This window comes from Ranitomeya variabilis, chromosome 6 (assembly GCF_051348905.1).
Source record: "Ranitomeya variabilis isolate aRanVar5 chromosome 6, aRanVar5.hap1, whole genome shotgun sequence".
Classification (NCBI taxonomy): domain Eukaryota; kingdom Metazoa; phylum Chordata; class Amphibia; order Anura; family Dendrobatidae; genus Ranitomeya; species Ranitomeya variabilis.
In genome coordinates, this window is record NC_135237.1 from 490,474,933 (window position 1) to 490,496,381 (window position 21,449).

Genomic DNA, 21,449 nt, shown 5'->3' on the forward strand with positions numbered 1-21,449 from the left:
TCTTGTATATGTGATACATCTGATTTGCTGCTAAAGATTGAGGATATTGTCGTTGAGGAAAACACCTATCTGGCATCCATCGACGTTGAAGCGTTGTACAGTAGCATTCCCCATGAAATGGGATTGAGGGCCGTTGATTTTTTTCTGAGAACTAGAGGGATTAATTTTGAGGAGCATAACCAATTCTTGGTCCAGCTACTTAGCTATATACTTACCCACAATTATTTTTTATTTGATGGTAAGTTCTACCACCAGCTCAGGGGCGTGGCAATGGGCAGCCCCTGTGCCCCCACCTATGCCAATTTGCTCCTGGGCTGGTGGGAGGACACCGTTATTTTTGGGGAAGTAGATTCGTCATGGTGGCGCCCCCAGATATTATTCTGGGGGCGCTACATTGATGATATTTTTATTTTATGGACCGGGGATATTCCCTCTTTTGAAGGATTTGTTAGAGATTTAAATACAAATGAGATTGGTCTAAGGTTTACCCATGAGATCAGTACTAATTCCATCAATTTTTGGACATCACTGTTGTGAAAGATGATGAGGGTCACTTACAAACGACCATATTTAGGAAACCTACCTCAACTAACAATCTGTTGAGATGGAGCAGCCAGCACCCACCTAGCCTAAGGAGGGGGATTCCCAAGGGGCAATACCTGGGGGTAAAGAGAAATTGTTCATCTGATATAACTTTTTATCATGAGGCACGTAACCTCAAGACTAGATTTATGGAGAGACGCTATCCCAGGAACATCTTACATGATGCCTTTAAACAAGTCGAACCCTTATCAAGAACAAATCTCTTTCAACCTAAACCTAGCAATGACACTGATCTCCTATTGAGACTCATAGGGAACTATGATGATCAGTCAACAGAAGTAAGAGATATTATGGCTAGGCACTGGGATATTCTGTTGGCGGACACAGATATAAAAGATTGTTTGCCTTCTAGACCTGCCATCACGTATAGAAGAGGAAGATCTATAAGGGACCAATTGGTCCACAGTACCTTCAATCCACCAAAGAAGGGTGGTACATGGCTAGAAAGAAGACAGATGGGAACCTTTAGATGTGGTGGCTGTTCCTTCTGTAATTTTTTGGCTACTGGGGATGAATTCTCAAGTGTTAGCACTGAACAAAAATTTAAAAGTAGACATTTTGCCAATTGTAAAACTGCTGGATTGATTTATTTATTCACATGTACATGCCCTCTGAATTATATTGGGAAGACCATAAGGGAGTTTAGGAGAAGAATCGGTGACCATATAGGGGACATTAAACACGCAAGGGATACCCCTATATCGAGACATATACGAGAGATACATGGTGGTGACCTTGAATCCTTCTCCTTTTGTGCTATTGAGGTTGTTAATCCATCAATGAGGGGAGGGAACTTGGACAAAAGGATTCTGCAAAAGGAGCTGAGGTGGATACATAGGATGGACACTGCTTCACCTATGGGCCTAAACGAACAAATGAATTTTGGATGTTTCATATGATTTCCTATTATATGATTCGCTGTAAGATCTTAAGCTTTTCTATTATCAGCCGTAAATGGTTAGTTAACACCAATTTTCATCTATTATGATGAATAATTACATTAAAAGCCCACTAGGCAATCTTTCCTGGTGATGACAAATATCTTGTAAGACTTGCAACTTAAATATTGACTCTATATCCTCTTCTGAACCATATTGTTTATTTTTATTGATTATGGAAATTTTGTATGTCTTTAAATATTTACATAAATAAAGGGATAACCTATGAGGCATATTGTTTCTTGAGGAATATAATGTGGGAGTATACTGCTGTGCGATTGAGCAAATGATTGGTTTTGTTATACTGTCATCATATGCAGTTATACCTATTCCCCCACAGTGAGTGGGCTCTATGCTAGCCTTATATGAGAAAGGCGTTATGGTATTAAACCAACAAATTAATTTAAGGAGGAGAGAGGGGAATACAAGGTACAATGATATCTTCATATAGGTGCTCTGAATGAGGGATCTATAAAAGTTTATATTGATTTATACGGTGATATTCCCATGTTTCGGCGCACATAGATACATCTGAGATCGGGTGACCTCCCATGCTGCGGGAGGCATTACAAATAAGCTGAACTCCCTGCGCGTGCGCAAAAGCGACCGAAGAGGAACCTCAGTATGCCGCCGTGTGCCTGGCTGGTAGCGGGTAAAGACGGACTTGGATACGCTGCCGGTTACCTATGGGTCCACTGGAGTGCGCCTGCGTGAGTAGAACTATCCTTGAAGCGCGTGCGCAAGACGAGAGACAAATTGTCTCCTATGCGTCTGCGCGAGGTGAAACGCATATGAATCACAGTGCACCTGCGCGGTGTTACACGTGAACGTAGTGACGTGATTCTAAGGAATGCCTCCTATAGAGGACACATACGCTGGCCAATGAATGGCTATAGCGGACGGAGCATCTTTTGAACATGGCGTATCCCCATTGTTTTGATACGTGTATGCACGTGAAATTTTCAGGTGCATACCATTTGTTAATAAAATGAGTCTTTATATGGTGCGGTCTAGACACTTGACCTCAGGCACTTCATATTAAAGGTACACACCCAGTGCTGGTATCCTATATCATGATGGACAACTTAAAGCTAAGTAGTGGTCTCTGACATCGTTTGAATATACTCCTGATGAACCTCCTTTGGGAGGAGAAACGCGTCGAGTGAGAGTTATGAGACTGGTTGTTATTGTTATTTTTATACCTATCTATTGAGTCAGAGTTATGAGACTGGTTATACCTATACCTACCTATTGTAATGTGAGCTTAGAAAAATCCCTAACCAGGGTGTTTGGTCTCTTTATCATCATTAGGGGGGTCTTTGAATCTAGAGACCTGAGAGACACAATTATCCGCTTTATGGCCCTAAGCGTATGAACCAGATGTTTTTGGGGATTGTGAATATTTGCATGATGTCCGGGGATTGTCCCACTATCATTATGGGCGCTGTGCAATATACTCTATACCATTGAGACTGAGTGCCTTTATCTATATTGGCAAAAGATATATATATATATATATATATATATATATATATATATTTTTTTTTTTCTCTCTCCTGGTTCATTAAGACCTCACACTGCTACCCCCTAAAAAGAAATTTCACAATAGGGTAATTTACCTTTGGGACAGCCGTCGAGGAGTGGGGGCGCCAATGCGCAGGTCTAGGGTGCCAACCCCCGCTGACAGGTAGGGTTAGTTTGAAGGGACAGTAATCATCCTTGCCCACCCTCCAGCATTCCATATATACATATACTTTTTTTCTTCCCTCCCCAATCAGGGGATTCTAGATTAGAAGGGAAAGTCGACGGTGAGCGGGGGCGCCATGTTATGACCCCAATGGCAGGGGGTCTCAGAAATAAATACCAAGTCTGCAAACACAAAAAACCAGCTCATAGGGCAGTGGTAACTGGGCTGACCGTATATCTAATCCTAACACCACAAATAGCAGCAGCCGGGGAACGTGCCTACGTTGGTTCTAGACGTCTCGCGCCAGCCGGAGAACTAACTAACCCTAGAAGGGAAAATATAGACCTTTCTTGCCTCCAGAGAAAAGACCCCAAAAGTTGAATACAAGCCCCCAACAAATAATAACGGTGAGGTAAGAAGAAAAGACAAACGTAAGAATGAACTAGGTATTTAGCAAAGAGAGGCCCACTGACTAATAGCAGAATATAGTAAGATGACTTATACAGTCAGCAAAAAACCCTATCAAAAATATCCACGCTGGATATACAAGAACCCCCGAACCGTCTAACGGCCTGGGGGGAGAATACCAGCCCCCTAGAGCTTCCAGCAAAATCAGGAATCACATTTAGTACAAGCTGGACAAAAAAATAAGAGCAATGCAAAAAACCAAAAGACAAGGAAGCAGGACTTAGCTTAATCTTGCAAGAACCCGGACCAGCAGACTGGAGCAAACAGAAAGAACTGATTACAACGATGCCAGGCACCAGACTGAGCATTCAGGAAGTTCATATAGCAACACCCCTGGACTAACGACCCAGGTGAGTGCCAAACTGAGGAAAGACAATCCCAGAGTCATATCAATAGTGACCACAAGAGGGAGCCAAAAAAGTCTAATTCACAACAGTACCCCCCCTTTAAGGAGGGGTCACCGAACCCTCACCAAGACCACCAGGGCGATCAGGATGAGCAGCGTGAAAGGCACGAACTAAATCGGCCGCATGCACATCAGAGGCAACCACCCAGGAATTATCCTCCTGACCATAGCCCTTCCACTTGACCAGATACTGAAGCCTCCGCCTGGAGAGACGAGAATCCAAGATCTTCTCCACCACGTACTCCAACTCGCCCTCAACCAACACCGGAGCAGGAGGCTCAACAGAAGGAACCACAGGTATAACGTACCGCCGCAACAAAGACCTATGGAACACGTTGTGAATGGCAAATGACACCGGAAGATCCAAGCGAAAGGACACAGGATTAAGGATTTCTAATATCTTGTAAGGACCGATGAAGCGAGGCTTAAATTTAGGAGAGGAGACCTTCATAGGAACAAATCGAGAAGACAGCCATACCAAATCCCCAACACGAAGTCGGGGACCCACACCGCGGCGGCGGTTGGCAAAACGCTGAGCCTTCTCCTGTGACAACTTTAAGTTGTCCATCACATGATTCCAAATCTGCTGCAACCTATCCACCACAGAATCTACCCCAGGACAGTCAGAAGGCTCCACATGTCCCGAGGAAAAACGAGGATGGAAACCAGAGTTGCAGAAAAATGGCGAAACCAAAGTAGCGGAACTAGCCCGATTATTAAGGGCAAACTCAGCCAACGGCAAGAAGGTCACCCAATCATCCTGATCTGCAGAAACAAAACACCTCAAATAAGCCTCCAGAGTCTGATTAGTTCGTTCCGTTTGTCCATTAGTCTGAGGATGAAAGGCAGACGAAAACGACAAATCAATGCCCATCTTAGCACAAAAGGATCGCCAGAACCTGGAAACAAACTGGGATCCTCTGTCAGACACGATATTCTCAGGAATGCCGTGTAAACGAACCACATTCTGAAAGAACAAAGGAACCAGATCGGAAGAGGAAGGCAGCTTAGGCAAAGATACCAAATGGACCATCTTAGAAAAGCGATCACATACCACCCAGATGACAGACATGCCCTGAGACAACGGAAGATCTGAAATTAAATCCATGGAAATGTGTGTCCAAGGCCTCTTCGGGACAGGCAAGGGCAAGAGCAACCCGCTGGCACGAGAACAGCAAGGCTTAGCTCGAGCACAAGTCCCACAGGACTGCACAAATGACCGCACATCCCGTGACAAGGAAGGCCACCAAAAGGACCTAGCCACCAAATCTCTGGTGCCAAAAATTCCCGGATGCCCTGCCAACACCGAGGAATGAACCTCGGAAATGACTCTGCTGGTCCACTTATCAGGAACAAACAGTCTGTCAGGTGGACAAGAGTCAGGTCTACCAGCCTGAAATCTCTGCAACACACGTCGCAAATCCGGAGAAATGGCTGACAAGATTACTCCCTCTTTAAGAATACCAACTGGTTCTGCGACTCCAGGAGAGTCAGGCACAAAACTCCTTGAAAGAGCATCAGCCTTCACATTCTTTGAACCTGGTAAATACGAGACCACAAAGTCAAAACGGGAGAAAAACAATGACCAACGGGCCTGTCTAGGATTAAGGCGTTTAGCAGACTCGAGATACATCAGATTTTTGTGATCAGTCAAGACCACCACACGATGCTTAGCACCCTCGAGCCAATGACGCCACTCCTCAAATGCCCACTTCATGGCCAGCAACTCCCGATTGCCAACATCATAATTCCGCTCAGCAGGCGAAAACTTCCTAGAGAAAAAAGCACATGGTCTCATTACAGAGCAACCAGGGCCTCTCTGCGACAAAACGGCCCCTGCCCCAATCTTAGAAGCATCCACTTCAACCTTAAAGGGAAGTGAGACATCAGGCTGGCACAAAACAGGCGCTGAAGTAAACCGGCGCTTCAACTCTTGGAAAGCTTCCACGGCTGCAGGAGCCCAGTTAGCAACATCAGAACCTTTCTTGGTCATATCCGTCAAAGGTTTAACAACGCTAGAAAAATTAGCGATAAAACGACGGTAGAAGTTAGCAAAACCCAAGAACTTCTGAAGACTCTTAACTGACGTGGGTTGAGTCCAATCATGAATAGCTCGGACCTTGACTGGGTCCATCTCCACCGCAGAAGGGGAAAAAATAAAACCCAAAAAAGGAACTTTCTGTACTCCAAAGAGACACTTTGAGCCCTTAACAAACAAAGCATTCTCACGCAAGACCTGAAACACCATCCTGACCTGCTCTACATGCGAGTCCCAATCATCAGAAAAAAACAGAATATCATCCAGATAAACAATCATAAATTTATCCAGATACTTCCGGAAAATATCATGCATAAAGGACTGAAACACTGAAGGAGCATTAGAGAGCCCAAAAGGCATCACCAAGTACTCAAAATGACCTTCGGGTGTATTAAATGCAGTTTTCCATTCATCTCCCTGCTTAATGCGCACAAGGTTGTACGCACCACGAAGATCTATCTTGGTGAACCACTTGGCACCTTTAATCCGGGCAAACAAGTCCGACAACAGGGGCAAAGGATACTGAAATTTAACAGTGATTTTATTCAGAAGCCGATAGTCAATACAAGGTCTCAAAGATCCGTCCTTCTTGGCCACAAAAAAGAATCCCACACCAAGAGGGGAAGAGGATGGACGGATATGCCCCTTCTCCAGAGATTCCTTGATATACGAACGCATTGCGGTATGCTCAGGTACAGACAGATTAAATAGTCTTCCCTTAGGAAATTTACTACCTGGAATCAAATCTATAGCGCAGTCACAGTCCCTATGAGGAGGCAGAGCACTGGACCTGGACTCGCTGAATACATCCTGAAAATCAGACAAATACTCAGGAACTTCCGAAGGAGTAGAGGAAGCAATAGACACCGGCGGGGAATCACCATGAATTCCCTGACAGCCCCAACTTGACACAGACATTGCCTTCCAATCTAAGACTGGATTATGGGTCTGTAACCATGGTAGACCCAAAACGACCAAATCATGCATTTTATGCAGAACAAGAAAACGAATCACCTCCCGATGTTCAGGAGTCATACACATGGTTACCTGTGTCCAAAACTGCGGTTTATTTTCCGCCAATGGCGTAGCATCAATACCTCTAAGAGGGATAGGATTTACCAATGGCTCAAGAACAAAACCACAGCGCCTGGCAAATGACAGATCCATAAGACTCAGGGCAGCACCTGAATCCACAAACGCCATAACAGGGTAGGAAGACAATGAGCAAATTAAAGTCACAGACAAAATAAATTTAGGTTGCAAATTACCAATGGCGACAGGGCTAACAACCCTTGTTAGGCGTTTAGAGCATGCTGATATAACATGTGTAGAATCACCACAGTAAAAACACAACCCATTCTGACGTCTATGATTTTTCCGTTCATTTCTAGTCTGAATTCTATCACGTTGCATTAAATCAGGTGTCTGTTCAGACAACACCACCAGAGGATTAGCAGTTTTGCGCTCCCGCAAACGCCGATCAATTTGAATAGCCAGCGCCATGGAATCATTCAGACTTGTAGGAATGGAGAAACCCACCATCACATTCTTAATGGCTTCAGAAAGGCCATTTCTGAAATTTGCGGCCAGAGCACACTCATTCCACTGAGTAAGCACGGACCATTTCCGAAATTTTTGGCAATACACTTCAGCTTCATCGTGGCCCTGAGAAATAGCCAGCAAGGCTTTTTCTGCCTGAATTTCAAGATTGGGTTCCTCGTAAAGCAATCCGAGCGCCAGAAAAAACGCATCAATATTCGCCAATGCCGGATCTCCTGGCGCTAGCGAGAAAGCCCAATCCTGAGGGTCGCCCCGCAAGAAGGAGATAACAATTTTAACTTGCTGAGCTAAGTCTCCAGGCGAACGGGGTCTCAGAGATAGAAACAATTTACAATTATTCCTGAAATTCCTAAACTTAAATCGGTTTCCAGAGAACAGTTCAGGAATAGGTATTTTAGGTTCAGACATTGGACTACTGGTAACAAAATCTTGTATGCCCTGCACACGAGCAGCAAGCTGATCCACACTTGTAATCAAAGTCTGGACATTCATGTCTGCAGCAAGCATAAGCCACTCAGAGGTAAAGGGGAGGAAGAAAGAGAGGAAAAAAAAAAAACCTCAGAATTTCCTTTCTTATTATCCCACTTCTGCAATGCATTAAACATTCAATGTTGGCCTGGCATACTGTTATGACCCCAATGGCAGGGGGTCTCAGAAATAAATACCAAGTCTGCAAACACAAAAAACCAGCTCATAGGGCAGTGGTAACTGGGCTGACCGTATATCTAATCCTAACACCACAAATAGCAGCAGCCGGGGAACGTGCCTACGTTGGTTCTAGACGTCTCGCGCCAGCCGGAGAACTAACTAACCCTAGAAGGGAAAAGATAGACCTTTCTTGCCTCCAGAGAAAAGACCCCAAAAGTTGGAAACAAGCCCCCAACAAATAATAACGGTGAGGTAAGAAGAAAAGACAAACGTAAGAATGAACTAGGTATTTAGCAAAGAGAGGCCCACTGACTAATAGCAGAATATAGTAAGATGACTTATACGGTCAGCAAAAAACCCTATCAAAAATATCCACGCTGAATATTCAAGAACCCCCGAACCGTCTAACGGCCCGGGGGGAGAATACCAGCCCCCTAGAGCTTCCAGCAAAATCAGGAATCACATTTAGTACAAGCTGGACAAAAAAATAAGAGCAATGCAAAAAACCAAAAGACAAGGAAGCAGGACTTAGCTTAACCCCTTCCTGACATCTGACGTACTATCCCGTCGAGGTGGGGTGGGCCCGTATGACCACCGACGGGATAGTACGTCATACGCGATCGGCCGCGCTCACGGGGGGAGCGCGGCCGATCGCGGCCGGGTGTCAGCTGCATATCGCAGCTGACATCCGGCACTATGTGCCAGGAGCGGTCACGGACCGCCCCCGGCACATTAACCCCCGGCACACCGCGATCAAACATGATCGCGGTGTACCGGCGGTATAGGGAAGCATCGCGCAGGGAGTGGGCTCCCTGCGGGCTTCCCTGAGACCCCCGGAGCAACGCGATGTGATCGCGTTGCTCCGAGGGTCTCCTACCTCCCTCCTCGCCGCAGGTCCCGGATCCAAGATGGCCGCGGCATCCGGGTCCTGCAGGGAGGGAGGTGGCTTACCGAGTGTCTGCTCAGAGCAGACACTTGGTAAGCCTGCAGCCCTGCACAGCAGATCGTCGATCTGGCAGAGTGCTGTGCACACTGCCAGATCAATGATCTGTGATGTCCCCCCCTGGGACAAAGTAAAAAAGTTAAAAAAAAAATCCCCACATGTGTAAAAAAATAAATAAAAAAAATATCCTAAATAAAGAAAAAAATATATATATTATTCCCATAAATACATTTCTTTTGCTAAATAAAATAAAAAAAACAATAAAGTACACATATTTAGTATCGCCGCGTCCGTAATGACCCAACCTATAAAACTGCCCCACTAGTTAACCCCTTCAGTAAACACCGTAAGAAAAAAAAAAAAAAACGAGGCAAAAAACAACGCTTTATTATCATACCGCCGAACAAAAAGTGGAATAACACGCGATTAAAAAGACTGATATAAATAACCATGGTACCACTGAAAACGTCATCTTGTCCCGCAAAAAACGAGCCGCCATACAGCATCATCAGCAAAAAAATAAAAAAGTTATAGTCCTGAGAATAAAGTGATACCAAAATAATTATTTTTTCTATAAAATAGTTTTTATCATATAAAAGCGCCAAAACATAAAAAAAATGATATAAATGAGATATCGCTGTAATCGTACTGACCCGACGAATAAAACTGCTTTATCAATTTTACCAAACGCGGAACGGTATAAACGCCTCCCCCAAAAGAAATTCATGAATAGCTGGTTTTTGATCACTCTGCCTCACAAAAATCGGAATAAAAAGTGATCAAAAAATGTCACGTGTCCGAAAATGTTACCAATAAAAACGTCAACTCGTCCCACAAAAAACAAGATCTCACATGACTCTGTGGACTCAAATATGGAAAAATTACAGCTCTCAAAATGTGGTAACGCAAAAAATATTTTTTGCAATGAAAAGCGTCTTTCAGTGCATGACGGCTGCTAATCATAAAAATCCGCTAAAAAACCCGCTATAAAAGTAAATCAAACCCCCCTTCATCACCCCCTTAGTTAGGGAAAAAATAAAAAATTGAAAAATGTATTTATTTCCATTTTCCGGTTAGGGTTAGGGCTAGAGTTAGGACTAGAGTTAGGACTAGAGTTAGGACTAGAGTTAGGGCTAGGGTTAGGGCAAGGGTTAGGGCTAGGGTTAGGGTTGGGGCTAGGGTTGGGGCTAGGGTTAGGGTTAGGGTTATGGCTAGGGTTGGGGCTAGGGTTGGGGCTAGGGTTAGGGCTAGGGTTAGGGCTAGTGTTAGGGCTAGGGTTATTGCTAGGGTTAGGGCTAGGGTTAGGGCTAGGGTTAGGGCTAGTGTTAGGGCTAGGGTTATTGCTAGGGTTAGGGCTAGGGTTAGGGCTAGGGTTGGGGCTAGTGTTAGGGCTAGGGTTAGGGCTAGGGTTAGGGGTAGGGTTGGGGCTAGGGTTAGGGCTACAGTTAGGGTTGGGGCTAAAGATAGGGTAAGGGTTTGGATTACATTTACGGTTGGGAATAGGGTTGGGTGTGTCTGGGTTAGAGGAGTGGTTAGGGTTACTGTTGGGATTAGGGTAAGGGGTGTGTTTGGATTAGGGTTTCAGTTATAATTGGGGGTTTCCACTGTTTAGGCACATCAGGGGCTCTCCAAACGGGACATGGCATCCGATCTGAATTCCAGCCAATTCTGCGTTGAAAAAGGAAAACAGTGCTCCTTCCCTTCAGAGCTCTCCCGTGTGCCCAAACAGGGGTTTACCCCAACATATGGGGTATCAGCGTACTCAGGACAAATTGGACATCATCTTTTGGGGTCCAAGTTCTCCTGCTACCCTTGGGAAAATACAAAACTGGGGGCCAAAAAATAAGTTTTGTGGGAAAAAAAATATTTTTTATTTTCACGGCTCTGCGTTGTAAACTGTAGTGAAACACTTGGGGGTTCAAAGTTCTCACAACACATCTAGATAAGTTCCTTGGGGGGTCTAGTTTCCGATATGGGGTCACTTGTGGGGGGTTTGTACTGTTTGGGTACATCAGGGGCTCTGCAAATGCAACGTGACGCCTGCAGACCAATCCATTTAAGTCTGCATTCCAAATGGCGCTCCTTCCCTTCCGAGCTCTGTCATGCGCCCAAACAGTGGTTCCCCCCCACATATGGGGTATCAGCGTACTCAGGACAAATTGGACAACAACTTTTGGGGTCCAATTTATCCTGATACCCTTGTGAAAATACAAAACTGGGGGCTAAAAATCATTTTTGTGAAAAAAAAAAAGAATTTTTATTTTCACGGCTCTGCGTTATAAACTGTAGTGATACACTTGGGGGTTCAAAGTTCTCACAACACATCTAGATAAGTTCCTTGGGGGGTCTAGTTTCCAATATGGGGTCACTTGTGGGGGGTTTGTACTGTTTGGGTACATTAGGGGCTCTGCAAATGCAACGTGACGCCTGCAGACCAATCCATTTAAGTCTGCATTCCAAATGGCGCTCTTTCCCTTCCGAGCTCTGTCATGTGCCCAAACAGTGGTTCCCCCCCCACATATGGGGTATCAGCGTACTCAGGACAAATTGGACAACAACTTTTGGGGTCCAATTTATCCTGATACCCTTGTGAAAATACAAAACTGGGGGCTAAAAATCATTTTTGTGAAAAAAAAAAAGAATTTTTATTTTCACGGCTCTGCGTTATAAACTGTAGTGAAACACTTGGGGGTTCAAAGTTCTCACAACACATCTAGATAAGTTCCTTGGGGGGTCTAGTTTCCAATATGGGGTCACTTGTGGGGGGTTTGTACTGTTTGGGTACATCAGGGGCTCTGCAAATGCAACGTGACGCCTGCAGACCAATCCATTTAAGTCTGCATTCCAAATGGCGCTCCTTCCCTTCCGAGCTCTGTCATGCGCCCAAACAGTGGTTCCCCCCCCACATATGGGGTATCAGCGTACTCAGGACAAATTGGACAACAACTTTTGGGGTCCAATTTATCCTGATACCCTTGTGAAAATACAAAACTGGGGGCTAAAAATCATTTTTGTGAAAAAAAAAAGAATTTTTATTTTCACGGCTCTGCGTTATAAACTGTAGTGAAACACTTGGGGGTTCAAAGCTATCAAAACACATCTAGATAAGTTCGTTAGGGGGTCTACTTTCCAAAATGGTGTCACTTGTGGGGGTTTTTAATGTTTAGGCACATCAGGGGCTCTCCAAACGCAACATGGCATCCCATCTTAATTCCAGTCAATTTTGCATTGAAAAGTAAAATAGCGCTCCTTCCCTTCCGAGCTCTGCTATGCGCCCAAACAGTGGTTTACCCCCACATATGGGGTATCGTCGTACTCAGGACAAATTGCACAACAACTTTTGTGGTCTAATTTCTTCTCTTACCCTTGGGGAAATAAAAAAATGGGGGCGAAAAGATCATTTTTGTGAAAAAATATGATTTTTTATTTTTACGGCTCTGCATTATAAACTTCTGTGAAGCACTTGTTGGGTCAAAGTGCTCAACACACATCTAGATAAGTTCCTTAAGGGGTCTACTTTCCAAAATGGTGTCACTTGTACAGGGTTTCAATTTTTAGGCACATCAGGGGCTCTCCAAACGCAACATGGCGTCCCATCTCAATTCCAGTCAATTTTGCATTGAAAAGTCAAATGGCGCTCCTTCCCTTCCGAGCTCTGCCCTGCGCTCAAACAATGGTTTACACCCACATATGGGATATCAGCGTACTCAGGACAAATTGCACAACAATTTTTCGGGTCCAATTTCTTCTCTTACCCTTGGGAAAATAAAAAATTGGGGGCGAAAAGATCATTTTTGTGAAAAAATATGATTTTTTATTTTTACGACTCTGCATTATAAACTTCTGTGAAGCACTTGTTGGGTCAAAGTGCTCACCACACATCTAGATAAGATCCTTAGGGGGTCTACTTTCCAAAATGGTGTCACTTGTGGGGGGTTTCAATGTTTAGGCACATCAGGGGCTCTCCAAATGCAACATGGCGTCCCATCTCAATTCCAGTCAATTTTGCATTGAAAAGTCAAATGGCGCTCCTTTCCTTCCGAGCTCTGCCATGCGCCCAAACAGTGGTTTACCCCCACATATGGGGTATCAGCGTACTCAGGACAAATTGTAAAACAAATTTTGGGGTCTATTTTCTCCTGTTACCCTTGGTAAAATAAAACAAATTGGAGCTGAAATAAATTTTGTGTGAAAAAAAGTTAAATGTTTATTTTTATTTAAACATTCCAAAAATTCCTGTGAAACACCTGAAGGGTTAATAAACTTTTTGAAAGTGGTTTTGAGTACCTTGAGGGGTGCAGTTTTTAGAATGGTGTCACACTTGGGTATTTTCTATCATATAGACCCCTCAAAATGACTTCAAATGAGATGTGGTCCCTAAAAAAAAATGGTGTTGTAAAAATGAGAAATTGCTGGTCAACTTTTAACCCTTATAACTCCGTCACAAAAAAAAATGTTGGTTCCAAAATTGTGCTGATGTAAAGTAGACATGTGAGAAATGTTACTTATTAAGTATTTTGCGTGACATATGTCTGTGATTTAAGGGCATAAAAATTCAAAGTTGGAAAATTGCGAAATTTTCAAAATTTTCGCCAAATATTCGTTTTTTTCACAAATAAACGCAAGTTATATCGAAGAAATTTTACCACTATCATGAAGTACAATATGTCACGAGAAAACAGTGTCTGAATCGCCAAGATCCGTTGAAGCGTTCTAGAGTTATAACCTCATAAAGGGACAGTGGTCAGAATTGTAAAAATTGGCCCGGTCATTAACGTGCAAACCACCCTTGGGGGTGAAGGGGTTAATCTTGCAAGAACCCGGACCAGCAGACTGGAGCAAACAGAAAGATCTGATTACAACGATGCCAGGCACCAGACTGAGCATTCAGGAAGTTCATATAGCAACACCCCTGGACTAACGACCCAGGTGAGTGCCAAACTGAGGAAAGACAATCCCAGAGTCATATCACTAGTGACCACAAGAGGGAGCCAAAAAAGTCTAATTCACAACAGCGCCACTGCGCAGGTTAGGGTGCCAACCTCCGCTGATAGGTAGGGTGCATACTAAGCGACAGGTTATAGGGATAGGCACCTCCCTAGGTTATTTTTCTATTTTTCAAGTGTCTATCTTCTGGTGATGGTTTTGCATACACTAGATTTTTAATCTATTGTTTAATAAAGAGATTTTTAACATTTATGGGTTTTTTCTGTGAAATTAGCACATCAGGAGCTCTCCAAACGCGACATGGCGTCCAATCTCAATTCCAGCCAATTCTGCGTTGAAAAAGTAAAACAGTGCTCCTTCACTTCCCAGCTCTCCCGTGCGCCCAAACAGGGGTTTAACCCAACATATGGGGTATCAGCGTACTCAGGACACATTGTACAACAACTTTTGTGGTCCAATTTCTCCTGTTACTCTTGGGAAAATACAAAACTGGGGGTTAAAAAACATTTTTTGAGGAAAAAAAAAGATTTTTTATTTTCACGGCCCTGCGTTATAAACTGTAGTGAAACACTTGGGGGTTCAAAGTTCTCACAACATATCTAGATAAGTTCCTTGAGGGGTCTAGTTTCCAATATGGGGTCACTTGTGGGGGGTTTCTTCTGTTTAGGTACATTAGGGGCTCTGCAAACGCAATGTGACGCCTGCAGACCAATCCATCTAAGTCTGCATTCCAAATGACGCTCCTTTCCTTCCGAGCTCTGCCATGCGCTCAAACGGTGGTTCCCCCCCACATATAGGGTATCAGCGTACTCAGGACAAATTGGACAACAACTTTTGGGTTATAATTTCAACTGTTACCCTTGGAAAAATACAAAACTGGGAGCTAAAAATAATTTTTTATGGAAAAAAAATAATTTTTATTTTCACGGCTCTGCGTTATGAACTGTAGTGAAACACTTGGGGGTTCAAAGCTCTCACAACACATCTAGATGAGTTCCTTAGGGGGTCTACTTTCCAAAATGGTGTCACTTGTGGGGGGTTTCAATATTTAGGCACATCAGTGGCTCTCCAAACGCAACATGGCATCCCATCTCAATTCCTGTCAATTTTGCATTGAAAAGTCAAACGGCGCTCCTTCCCTTCCGAGCTCTCCCATGCGCTCAAACAGTGGTTTACCCCACATATGGGGTATCAGTGTACTCAGGACAAATTGTACAACAACTTTTCGGGTCCAATTTCTTCTCTTACCCTTGGAAAAATAAAAAATTGGGGGCAAAAAGATCATTTTTGTGAAAAATATGATTTTTTATTTTTACGGCTCTGCATTATAAACTTCTGTGAAGCACTTGGTGGGTCAAAGTGCTCACCACACATCTAGATAAGTTCCTTAGGGGGGTCTACTTTCCAAAATGGTGTCACTTGTGGGGGGTTTCAATGTTTAGGTACATCAGGGTCTCTCCAAATGCAACATGGCGTCCCATCTCAATTCCAGTCAATTTTGCATTGAAAAGTCAAATGTCGCTCCTTCGCTTCCGAGCTCTGCCATGCGCCCAAACAGTGGTTTATCCCCACATATGGGGTATCGGCGTACTCAGGACAAATTGTACAACAACTTTTGGGGTCCATTTTCTCCTGTTACCCTTGGTAAAATAAAACAAATTGGAGCTGAAGTAAATTTTTTGTGAAAAAAAGTTAAATGTTCATTTTTATTTAAACATTCCAAAAATTCCTGTGAAACACCTGAAGGGTTAATAAACTTCTTGAATGTGGTTTTGAGCACCTTGAGGGGTGCGGTTTTTAGAATGGTGTCACACTTGGTTATTTTCTATCATATAGACCCCTCAAAATGACTTCAAATGAGATGTGGTCCCTAAAAAAAAATGGTGTCGTAAAAATGAGAAATTGCTGGTCAACTTTGAACTCTTATAACTCCCTAACAAAAAAAATTTTGGTTCCAAAATTGTGCTGATGTAAAGTAGACATGTGGGAAATGTTACCTATTAAGTATTTTGTGTGACATATCTCTGTGATTTAATTGCATAAAAAAAGTTGGAAAATTGCGAAATTTTCAAAATTTTCGCCAAATTTCCGTTTTTTTCACAAATAAACGCAGGTAATATCAAATAAATTTTATCACTAACATGAAGTACAATATGTCATGTGAAAACAATGTCAGAATCACCGGGATCCGTTGAAGTGTTCCAGAGTTATAACCTCATAAAGGGACAGTGGTCAGAATTGTAAAAATTGGCCCGGTCATTAACGTGCAAACCACCCTTGGGGGTAAAGGGGTTAACTAATGAAATACATTTTCTTTTAATATTCCTTCAGGCATAGTCTACCTGATTTTCAGTTCGACACAAATTGCTTTTAGTTTATATTATTAATAGAATATTGTTTTTTAATTTAGCAAAATCTACATTCAATAAAGTATCTTTCGTTCTAACCTCAAGCACAATTCATATTTTAAATATGGTATATGTAGCAAGTATTGATTTTATTACTAAAAGGGCATATCTTCAGTATAAAAAAAACACGTGTCCCCTTTTTTGATGCAACAAATGCTCCATAAATATACCCTGTATATCTACTTTTTCAACATTCAAGATAATCGTTGCATGCTTTAACATGTGTTTCATACCCCTGTTTTCTAAAGGCAGCTAGAAGAAACTTTTTAGCATGAACGCAAGTTATTCCAATTAATTACAAAATCTGCTACACATAGCACCTAATTAAGCAGCAGAGGCGACAGGTGGGCGACACTGTAGAAGGACGGGCTATACAGGGGAGACATAGTCCTGACGAAGAAGGAACACGTTGGACTAATCTGGCCCCTGCACGCGCCCGTCTATCAGCCGTGTGACATCTCACATCTTTTTGACACGCCCCCTCCGCACTCCGCCACAGCCTCGGCGTTGCTTCCGGCTGGGGCACGCCTGAAGCCGGTGGTTCTCTGCGGCCAGCCAGGAGGACCCCTTTGGAGGGGAGGACGCTCCCGCATCATTCCCTGGTTGCTACGGCGCTCCATGCCATTCTGAACCGGAAGGTTTGTTATCTACAACCCTGCAGTACACTAACATTTGGTCCTAAAAACGGACTCTGCACTTGTCATCGTGAAAGCACCTCACCGCTACCAACAAACTTAGGCTATTTTCACACTTCCGTCTTTTACAAGACGTTGCAATGCGTCGTTCTGTGTAAAAAAGGCATCCTGCCAAGTTGCCCACAGGATGCGTTTTTTTGCACATAGACTTGTATTACCGACGCATCGCGACGTATGGACACACGTTCCATACGTCGTGCACTGGATGCGTTGGTATTTGGCGGGCCGTCGTAACGAAAAAATGTTCAAGGGAACGTTTTTTTGTACGTCAGGTCCTGCATTTTAAACTGCGCAGGCGCGGCCGGAACTCCATCCCCTCCTCCCTGGGACTTCACAAGGGGCAGTGGACGCGTTGAAACACTGCGGCCGCTGCCCACGTTGTGCTAAAAAAACTTCAACGTCCGTCGGTACGTCGCACCGACACTTAGTGACGGCCGCGTACCGACGGAAGTCTGAAAGAGGCTGAAGTCTATAAGCGAATTAACAGCATCATTCTACAGTTTGTTATTATTAGAACAGTTAGGCCCCTCCAGCACAACTTCTGTGCAATTGACACCATAAACATCTACATAGTAGGTCCTGGGTAGTCAGTTTCTCTATATTCCCAAAACTAAGGTTTATTCTTTAGCCCGGGTGGTCACTTCTTTCTACTACTTATTATTTCATCTACAAATAGGGTGGTACACAGACCCTGTCACATCACCAGCAGCTTCTGCCACTTTTATGTATTCTCTTCCTTCTTCTCAGGTGAAGCGCCAGTGTCTATTTATGTGTATTCTAAATAATAATATAATAGATACGTCTGTCTTTGTGGTGTATGTGTGGCTGCTCCCGCCTTCTATTCTAACATGACAAGACACAGGGATAACGAAGCGTTAATGGCCGGGACCGCCCCAGTACTAGACGGTATTGGTAGAGTGAGCCCAGAAGCCGGCGCATGCGCGGTAAATCAGGAAGCCGGCTCTATCACTGTGGTTTGTTCCCTTGTAGAGGCTGTACCGGTAATAACGCGACTGATTTCCGTCACTGAGATAACGGTGAGTGAAAGGCAAGTCCTGTATGGAATCTTTTGTGGTGACGCCGATAAGGAGTAGAGCTGTACTTGTGCTGCAAGCCTTGTATGTGTGCAAATAAAACCTTGGTGTATAACCCCCCCTCAGCCCCTCTGTCTCCCCAGTGACTGGCTGAAGCGCCTGCCCCCCCTCTTTAGTGACTGACTGAAGCGCCTCCCCATCCCCCTCTCCAGTGACTGGCTGAAGCGCCTGCCCCCCCACTCCCCAGTGATTGGCTGAAGCGCCGCCCCCCCCCCCCCCTTCCAGTGACTGGCTGAAGCGCCTGCCCTCCCCTACAGTGACTGGCTGAAGCACCTGCCCCCCACCTCTTGTGACTGGCTGAAGCGCCTGCCTCCCCCCTCCAGTGACTGGCTGAAGTGCCTGCCCCCCCCTCCAGCGATTGGTTGAAGCACCTGCCCTCCCCTCCCCCCCCCTCCAGTGACTTGCTGAAGCGCCTGCCCCCCCATCTCCAGCGATTGGTTGAAGCGCCTGCCCTCCCCTCTCCCCCGTCTTTTGTGGCTGGCTGAAGCACCTGCCCCCCCCCCAGTGGCTGGCTGAAGCGCCTGCCCCCCCTTCCCAGTGATTGGCTGAAGCACCTGCCCCCCCCCCAGTGGCTGGCTGAAGCACCTGCCCCTCCCCCAGTGATTGGCTGAAGCGCCTGCCCCCCCTTCCCAGTGATTGGCTGAAGCACCTCCCCTCCCCCCCTCTCCAGTGACTGTTTGCAGCTAAGGACGCTACCCTGCCGCCTCCTCGCATGCCTCACATCGAGATCCCTGCCGTGGCTAGGAGTGCTTATTGACCTTGCAGCCCGCCTTCTGGAAATGATGGCGTTATACGCATCCCGGACCGTGAAGGGGGCAGATTTTCAGCAGGCGCCCCGGGGATGATTTTTAGAGGCCGGCCGGCAGAAGTAACATCTTTTTCTGCACAGAAGCTTGTGTAACTAACCCAATCATATGGCTGCCCAGGACCCCAATTCAGGGCTGGGAAGGAGCGGGAGGGAATTGGGGGTGTTTTCCTGCTAAGACACAGAAATAATCATAATAATAAGACAAACAGGACAGTCTGACGCATGGTGGCGCTGAGGCTGCAGGGACAAATAGGTGTGGCCACGTGCAAGCATATGTGCATGCTCGCTTGTGTGTGAGTGTGCGCTTCCTAGGTGTGGCACACTGCAGACAGTCAAAGGGGTTGTTCCTTTCACTAAAAGTTCATCCCAGCTTGCAGGCTATTAGAAAACAACAAACCGCCCTGTACTCACCCTACCCGGGTCCACCGGAGAGTCTCAGCGCTGCTCTAGGTCTGTGGCATTGGCTGCGACGCTGACGTCACGTCGGCAGCCGATCAGTGAGCCCAGCGGCTCTGAGCGGGGCGTTCTGCCTACAAACCCTTTAAGGGAGACAGCAAAAAAGTGAAGAGAAAGGAAAGCACAAAAGGGCCTCAAGTTAGTGGCACTCGTCTTCGTAACCATCACAGTATTTGATTATCAGTAATCACATCTGTGGAATTATCCCTCCCATACATGCGACTCGATTTTTTAAATTACCCTGAAGATATAGTCCTTGTTATTAACGCTGTGAACCAGTGATTAAAAAGAACATCAGACTCAATTACCCAAGATGAATGGTCCTGATGTGCTTCTTGATTCCCGCTGCAGTGCTCAGTATTTTCCCACATTTCTTCCAAAGACATTTGAACATCACTTTCATGGAGTTCTACAGAAAAGTGTTGAACAAAGGGAAAGACTATTAGAACATTAAATGTTACACATATCGTTTTTACAACCCTAAAAAAAGAAAATATAAAGTATAAAATACATCTTGTTAGCAACCCTCAATATTATATATTGTTATTGCTACAGCAGTACTGTATATGTGATGCAAATAGAGGGAAAATGTACCATGATAAATTCTCAATACAAACAGTAAAAACACGTGACCAGAAGACATTTATTTTGCTTCCTTTCCTATCCTGTGACCTCAGATTACATTTTTTTTCCTTGGGGACAGTTTACAGCAGTAGCAACCCTTCCCCGCTCTTTTAGTTCCCTATGGTCAAAAGTAAGTTAGCGCAGCGATTTCTCAGCTATTTTCAACACTTCAGGCTGTAAAAAGCAGGCGTACCCTCGCTATCGACACATAGCATTGCAGTAGGATGAGTTGCAAGATCTTGGTCTCTATCTGGTGCTGTCATTGAATGTCATTTTTCAAATTTCTCACCCCATCAAAATATCTGACCTGTTAGAGATGCATCCACCAAATGTAAAAATCTAGGAGGAACACAGCTGAGCTGTGACGTGAATGGACATGCATGGCAGAGAACAAGACTGGGGGAAAGGAAAGCAGTATCTGCACCAGAACTGAAGGTAGATGCTTCATGAACCGCAGATGTAGCAGTCATCAATTTGACAGTTGTCAAGCTATGTTAATAGTATGTCTAAGGCTATATGCACACGTTGCAGATTGTATGCATTTTTGCCTACACAACACAGCCCATTGAATTCAATGGGATTCTGCAATGCTGTGCTAATGCTGCAGAGGTGTATCTAGCCTTTCCTGCACCCGGGGCAAAGGATAAGTTTGGCGCCCCCCCACCCCCCAAACCTCCCCCATTTGAACCTTAACTTAACTTACCAATAAAAGTAAAATTAATTGAGACATCAGTAGCTTAAAGAAGTTGTCCACTACAATAAACACTTTTTTTTTTTTTCATAAATCTTGCTATTATGTGCCACTGAAAACATCCACTTATTTTAGCAATATTACCTTTTATCATGCTGTAGCAGCACATCTTCAGTGCTGGATCCAGCTCTTATGGGGTTAATCGACAACTTCCTTTCTCCTTGACTTACTGTGCTCTAATACTACAAGTTCCATGATGCATTGCACTGACTTCTAAGCCCAAATCTACCGCACCCACTTCAAAACACACCCAAACCCCTCCCTCCTCCCCCCCATCTTCAAAAAGATGTGTGATGTCATTTCTGTCCAACCTCCTCTTTTACATTTGTCCAACCCACACTCCATTACACACGGATGGATGGATGGATGGATGGA

The 21,449-nt window shown here is 44.5% G+C and overlaps 1 protein-coding gene and 1 long non-coding RNA gene across 3 annotated transcripts in view; one reads left to right on the plus strand and one right to left on the minus strand.

Annotated features, from left to right (window-relative positions):
- ZNF704 (zinc finger protein 704) overlaps nucleotides 1-21,449 on the minus strand; it is a 282,103-nt gene that overhangs the window by 120,142 nt on the left and 140,512 nt on the right. The window contains exon 5 of the mRNA XM_077270719.1: nucleotides 20,008-20,108. Coding sequence (XP_077126834.1) covers nucleotides 20,008-20,108 — 101 coding nt within the window. The remainder of the gene's footprint in view (nucleotides 1-20,007; nucleotides 20,109-21,449) is intronic.
- The window catches only part of LOC143782831 (uncharacterized), a 108,097-nt gene continuing 104,939 nt past the window's right edge, over nucleotides 18,292-21,449 (plus strand). For both annotated transcript variants that reach the window (XR_013217056.1, XR_013217055.1), the window contains exon 1: nucleotides 18,292-18,378. This is a non-coding gene — a long non-coding RNA (uncharacterized LOC143782831). The remainder of the gene's footprint in view (nucleotides 18,379-21,449) is intronic.